The 7,441-nt window shown below is 51.3% G+C and overlaps 1 protein-coding gene across 1 annotated transcript; it reads left to right on the top strand.

The window, feature by feature from the left end:
- Positions 1-768: 768 nt before the first annotated feature.
- LOC129819477 (cell surface glycoprotein 1-like) lies at positions 769-6,850 on the top strand. The gene is made up of 3 exons (XM_055875780.1): positions 769-823; positions 3,450-3,621; positions 5,062-6,850. Exons 1-3 carry the CDS (start codon positions 769-771, stop codon positions 6,848-6,850), a joined length of 2,016 nt encoding a protein of 671 aa, XP_055731755.1.
- The last annotated feature ends 591 nt before the right edge of the window (positions 6,851-7,441 follow it).

The following is a 7,441-nucleotide window of genomic DNA, read 5'->3' as shown; positions in this document are numbered from 1 at the left end:
GCCGTGGTCAAGGCTACAGTGCCAGTGCAATGAGTGGAGCTTCCTCAGGTGTTTGAAGTGCATATCAGACAGAGCCTAATGCTTCTTGGGTAGTTCTTTATGAGTTTTAGTTGAGAACAATCACTCTGCAGAAATGACAATTACAGTATGGTAAAAGCAGCTTGTTTGCCATAGCAAGATCAGGGAAACTGGGCAACTTTTGAGATTTCTTGATTGCAATTATCACACATTTACAGTTTGTCACGCAGTTCCAAGGTTTGGGTAATAAAGGGATTGATTGTTTTCCAGGTTATTTGAACAGATTCCAAGATGATAGTGATAGTAAAAAGGTACAAAGTTATCAAACAAAAACAGTCAAAGGATAAGGCGAGATATGAGCTAAAAGGACACGATTGAAAACTGTGGTTGCAGTCCCCTGCTCAGACTTTGTATCCAACAACCAATGGTTGCATGACACGTCATCGACTGACAGATTGCTATAACGTGTTTTTTTTTAAATTCTCTTTTTTTAAATCATGAAAAACACATGTAAATATCAAAACATACAATGTACATGCAGTGAAGCCGCTCAACATTTACATTACATTCAGTCATCTAACCGTCTCCCGTCCAGAGCGACAAAAAAGAAAAAAGAGAAAAAAGAGAAACAACAATGCAAAATACATCAAAGACAACAAAAAACAAAACAGCTAGGCCAACTATATACATTTCAGTGCATGTGCGGCACTATTTACGTGTGTGCACGTGCGCATTTGAATGCGAGTGTATATGCATGTGTATAAGCATGAGTACAAGCACAAGCATCAGCCTCGGGCAAACCGAGGTAAAGACAGATTCAGGTTGAATATTTGACGGATATTAGTCTGTAGTTTTCCTTACGTCCACAAAGAGCAGTTTAGAACCGTCAACATAATGACAAATCCAATTTTTCTAATTTCAGTAGCTCTTTAACCGTTCCTCCTAAAACTTTCAAAACTGGTTCTAGTTAACCCGATGGCATAGACACACATTGCATTTGAAATTCAATAGCACCTTGGTCATGTGACCCACACACCTCAAACAGGGGTCATAATGTACACTCATTGGGCCTACACATTGCACAGCCTTTTGTTTGACCATTTGCATCTCATGAGATTTAATGATCATTTTTTAAAGATTAAAATGTCAATAGCTCCTTAGTCTTATGACCTACAACCATCAAACTACTTTCAGAACATCCACTCACTAGCAATATATATTGCACATCCTTTAATTTGTCCATTTTCATCTCACAAGATTTTACATACATTTTGTAATCTTTAGAATTTCAATAGCTCCTTGGTCATGTGACCTACTGACCTCAAACAAGGTTCAGAATGTACACTCAGGTGGGCCTACACATTGCACACCCTTTTATCTGTCCATTTTCTCACATGATTTTACATTCATTTGCCTGCTCTGCCCCCCTGAAGGACAGTGTCACTCACACAACTATTCACTTGGACCTTCTCCCTGGGGCCTCCTGACCTCCAGGCAGGCCCCCATTGACCTGGTGACCTCTGACTTCTGGCCTCTACAGTCGTGGCCAAAAGTTTTGAGATTGTGATAATTCATATTTGTGTCAAAGTCTGCTGCCTCAGTTTGTATGATGGCAATTTGCATATACTCCAGAATGTTGTGAAGAGTGATCAGATGAATTGCAATTAATTGCAAAGTCCCTATTTGCAAATTAACTGAATCCCAAAAAAACATTTCCACTGCATTTCAGCCCTGCCACAAAAGGACCAGCTTACATCATGTCAGTGATTCTCTCATTATCACAGGTGTGAGTGTTGACGAGGACAAGGCTGGAGATCACTCTGTCATGCTGATTGAGTTTGAATAACAGATTGGAAGCTTCAAAAGGAGGGTGGTGCTTGGAATCATTGTTCTTCCTCTGTCAAGCATGGTTACCTGCAAGGAAACACGTGCCGTCATCATTGCTTTGCACAAAAAGGGCTATTGCTGCCAGTAAAATTGCACCTAAATCAACCATTTATCGGATCATCAAGAACTTCAAGGAGAGAGGTTCAATTGTTGTGAAGAAGTCTTCAGGGCACCCAGGAAAGTCCAGCAAGCGCCAGGACCGTCTCCTAAAGTTGATTCAGCTGCGGGATCGGGGCACCACCAGTACAGAGCTTGCTCAGGAATGGCAGCAGGCAGGTGTGAGTGCATCTGCATGCACAATGAGGCGAAGACTTTTGGAGGATGGCCTGGTGTCAAGAAGGGCAGCAAAGAAGCCACTTCTCTCCAGGAAAAACATCAGGAACAGACTGATATTCTGCCAAAGGTACAGGGATTGGACTGCTGAGGACTGTGGTAAAGTCATTTTCTCTGATGAATCCCCTTTCCGATTGTTTGGGGCATCCGGAAAAAAGCTTGGCCGGAGAAGACAAGGTGAGCGCTACCATCAGTCCTGTGTCATGCCAACAGTAAAGCATCCTGAGACCATTCATGTGTGGAGTTGCTTCTCAGCCAAGGGAGTGGGCTTACTCACAATTTTGCCTAAGAACACAGCCATGAAAAAGGAATGGTACCAACACATCCTCCGAGAACAACTTCTCCCAACCATCCAGGAACAGTTTGGTGATGAACAATGCCTTTTCCAGCATGATGGAGCACCTTGCCTTAAGGCAAAAGTGATAACTAAGTGGCTCGGGGGACAAAACATCAATATTTTGGGTCCATGGCCAGGAAACTCCCCAGACCTTAATCCCATTGAGAACTTGTGGTCAATCGTCAGAGGCTGGTGGACAAACAAAAACCCACAAATTCTGACAAACTCCAAGCATTGATTATGCAAGAATGGGCTGTCAGCATGTGGCCCTGAAGTTAATTGACAGCATGCCAGGGTGGATTGCAGAGGTCTTGAAAAAGAAGGGTCAACACTGCAAATATTGACTCTTTGCATCAACTTCATGTAATTGTCAATAAAAGCCTTTGACACTTATGAAATGCTTGTAATTATACTTCAGTATTCCATAGTAACATCTGACAAAAATATCTAAAGACAATGAAGCAGCAAACTTTGTGAAAATTAATATTTGTGTCATTTTCAAAACTTTTGGCCACGACTGTAGGCCTACACTGCCTGCCCGCCTGCCTGTCTGCCCTCTCCCTGGGCCTGAGAGTGTATAGCTTACTCCCTGGAACTACAGACCTCCAGGCCTCCACACTTACTCTCCCTACCCGGTCAACACCCGTCTCCCTTGGCCTTAGTAATTCCAGGGAGTAAGTTGTACTCTAAGACATCTATAGTCCCGCTGTCAGGAACCCCGTGCACCTCATAACCCGAAAAAGACTCTGTGCACCTGGGGGCAGCACTCACAGCCTGAGTGCTGCCCCCAGCCCCTGCCCCTGCTTGGACTCTGAGTGCCCCCCGCCTTGAGGGAGGCCTCCTCGTGCACCTGGTGACCCTTTGACTTCCACAGCGAGTTCCAACCTGACTCTCAGTCCCACCAAAGGATGGGCGACCACCACCTTGCCCCCTACCTTACAGAGCCCAATGTCAGTGTCTTACGCCTTCTACCCGCCTGCCTGGGCTCTCTCACACCCTGTGTCTGGCCTCTGGCACCTGGACCTTCTGCGTGCACCTGGTAACCTGTAAGTAAAGATGGAGGATGGTGGAGGAAGACACCTTCCGTCCCCAAGAAAACTTGGATCGAGGGCTGAATTTCAATAAATTGCAGCGAGTGAGCTGCTCTGCTATGTAAGAAACCCTGACTCAGAATGCGGTTGTCTATGAGTGATTTAGCACCAGGTTCCCCACAAAAATGCAGCACGCATCAGGATAGGGGCGGCAATTCATCTGGCCGCACCCCAATCCCTTCACGAACGGCTCTACTCACCTGCCAAAAGAGGCAGACTATCCCGGGCCAACCTAAGATCCGCGGCGCTACGGTATCGTTATGTTTAGGGGGGATTCTGACTTAGAGGCGTTCAGTCATAATCCCACAGATGGTAGCTTCGCACCATTGGCTCCTCAGCCAGGCACATACACCAAATGTCTGAACCTGTGGTTCCTCTCGTACTGAGCGGGATTACTACAGGTGGGTACGCTCCTTTTGAATTTCATCAAGTTGACATTCAGTGATCCATGCCCAGTGAGAACCTGTGCTTCTTCCGTCCGTTTTATGGTTCCGCAGCAAATCAATCGGCGTGGATGGTACTACCCACATCAGATGTAGGCCTCCCTCCCCAGACACTCTGGAGATACCTCTCCCTACACCATAGGCCATGAGCCAGATCCATGCAATGCCCTATCACTGCGGGGCCAATGGGTTTAGTCTCCGCCTCAAGTCTAGTGAGCGTAGAGGAAACCTCCTCACCTACAATGTGTGGTGTCCCACACTCAGGCAAGCCTGAGGCCTGGGAGTGTCAGTTAATGGTAAGGCACATGCCATCTCCACTACATGCTCCAAGGAGCGTGGAGGACAGCTCACACATAGAATGTGTAGAGTCTCGCACCCTGGTGGACCTGAGACCTGGCAGTTTCCATAACCACTAAGCACATTCCATCTCCATTTAGTGCTCCACTGTTAGCGGGTCCAGCTGAAGCCAGCGTTCGATTCAAACCTTTGCGGTTTTAGAGTTAGCTAAGTATATGGGATACGCGTGTTTAAACGCTTCACCACAGCCGCTCTGTGATCAGACTGTTGCCAATCGTACACTTTCATCAGCCGTCTCCCAGGACTTAACTCCCCCCACTCCCAGCCAAAGCCAAGAATGCGTTCGAGCCATCACTCTCAGATTGGCTTCCTGTCAAGGTCAGGATTCGTTTACAAGAGCCCCGCAGCAAATCATTGAGTCTGGTGTAACCACCCTCATGCATGACCGAAAGCTCCATATTTCTTCACTTTGACATTCAGAACACTGGGCAGAAATCATATCGCATCAACACCCACCTTGCCTTCGAGATGCTTTGTTTTAATTAAACAGTCAGATGCCCGTGGTCCGCAACAGTTCTAAGTTAGCTGCTATGTGCCGGCCGAGGCGACCCGCCGGAGACCCCGTGTGAACGTAGCGGGGGAGATCCGCAAGAAGGGCCCGGCAAGCGTCCAAAGTCACCACCGCCAACCGCCGGAACCAACCCCCCCACCGGCCCGCCGACAGACACCACCCCGACAGACCCCCCACGCAGCCCGCCGACAGACACCACCCCGACAAACCCCCCACGCAGCCCGCCGACAGACACCACCCCGACAAACCCCCCACGCAGCCCGCCGACAGACAACACCCCGACAAACCCCCCACCGGCCCGCCGACAGACACCACCCCAACAACCCCCCCCCGGCCCGCCGACAGACACCACCCCGACAAACCCCCGCACGCAGCCCGCCGACAAACACCACCCCGACAAACCCCCCACGCAGCCCGCCGACAGACACCACCCCGACAAACCCCCCACCTGTCCGGCGACAGACAACACCCCGACAAACCCCCCACGCAGCCCGCCGACAGACACCACCCCGACAAACCCCCCACCGGCCCGCCGACAGACACCACCCGACAAACCCCCCACGCAGCCCGCCGACAGACACCACCCCGACAAACCCCCCACGCAGAACGCCGACAGACACCACCCCGACAAACCCCCCCCCCCACGCAGCCCGCCGACAGACACCACCCCGACAAACCCCCCACGCAGCCCGCCGACAGACACTACCCCGACAAACCCCCCACGCAGCCCGCCGACAGACACCACCCCGACAAACCCCCCACGCAGCCCGCCGACAGACACTACCCCGACAACCCCCCCACGCAGCCCGCCGACAGACACCACCCCGACAAACCCCCCACGCAGCCCACCGACAGACACCACCCCGACAAACCCCCCACGCAGCCCACCGACAGACACCACCCCGACAAACCCCCCACGCAGCCCGCCGACAGACACTACCCCGACAAACCCCCCACGCAGCCCGCCGACAGACACCACCCCGACAAACCCCCCACGCAGCCCGCCGACAGACACCACCCCGACAAACCCCCCACGCAGCCTGCCGACAGACACCACCCCGACAAACCCCCGCACGCAGCCCGCCGACAGACACCACCCGACAAACCCCCCACGCAGCCCGCCGACAGACACCACCCCGACAAACCCCCCACGCAGCCCGCCGACAGACACTACCCCGACAAACCCCCCACGCAGCCCGCCGACAGACACCACCCCGACAAACCCCCCACGCAGCCCGCCGACAGACACTACCCCGACAACCCCCCCACGCAGCCCGCCGACAGACACCACCCCGACAAACCCCCCACGCAGCCCACCGACAGACACCACCCCGACAAACCCCCCACGCAGCCCACCGACAGACACCACCCCGACAAACCCCCCACGCAGCCCGCCGACAGACACTACCCCGACAAACCCCCCACGCAGCCCGCCGACAGACACCACCCCGACAAACCCCCCACGCAGCCCGCCGACAGACACCACCCCGACAAACCCCCCACGCAGCCTGCCGACAGACACCACCCCGACAAACCCCCGCACGCAGCCCGCCGACAGACACCACCCGACAAACCCCCCACGCAGCCCGCCGACAGACACCACCCCGACAAACCCCCCACGCAGAACGCCGACAGACACACCCCGACAAACCCCCCACGCAGCCCGCCGACAGACACCACCCCGACAAACCCCCCACGCAGCCCCTTGCGAGACCACGCACGAGAGACGGTCCGCTCAACGAACTTCCAATGGTGGCGAGAGGAGGGCAAAGGAGCGACTGCTCCCCCAGCCGCGGCTCAAGCCCCACTTCGTACCCCAGCCCGATCGACCCAGCCCTTAGATCCAATCCTTATCCCAAAGTTACGGATCTGACTTGCCAACTTCCCTTACCTACATTGTTATAACATGCCAGAGGCTGTTCACCTTGGAGACCTGCTGCGGATATTGTTGCAATTATCTGACTGCAGCCATCTTCCCATTTAACCAACTAATTAAATGCGGTTCTAAGTTGTGGTAACCTAAATGGCCAGCAGGAGGCTCAATAACCAAAATAAAATGGGGTTTCTGTAAACAAACACATTTCCTTTTCCAAAATAATATTCTATATACATACACAATTCTTAAACATTTTATTTTATGACAAAAATGTCTCTTACATGTATGCGCAAAAATACCATATGACCAGTGGAGGGAAAAAGTACTCAATTGTCATACTTGAGTAAAAGTAAAGATACCTTAATAGAAAATTACTTAAGTAAAAGTGAAGGTCACCACTGCATATGACACAAATTATAAACAACCACATCATCAGCCAATAATAGAATATTTGGAGTCTATCGGCAATAGGAAAGGCATATGAAGTCAGATGCACACTTAAAAGTTAACATCCACCACCGACACTCCTCTGAAATGAAGGGAGCATCAATTTCCTGTTATAATCAGAGATATAGGCAGCTATCAATC

This window comes from Salvelinus fontinalis, chromosome 22 (genome assembly GCF_029448725.1).
Source record: "Salvelinus fontinalis isolate EN_2023a chromosome 22, ASM2944872v1, whole genome shotgun sequence".
In the NCBI taxonomy this organism is placed as follows: domain Eukaryota; kingdom Metazoa; phylum Chordata; class Actinopteri; order Salmoniformes; family Salmonidae; genus Salvelinus; species Salvelinus fontinalis.
This window is presented reverse-complemented; position numbering and strand designations above follow the sequence as displayed.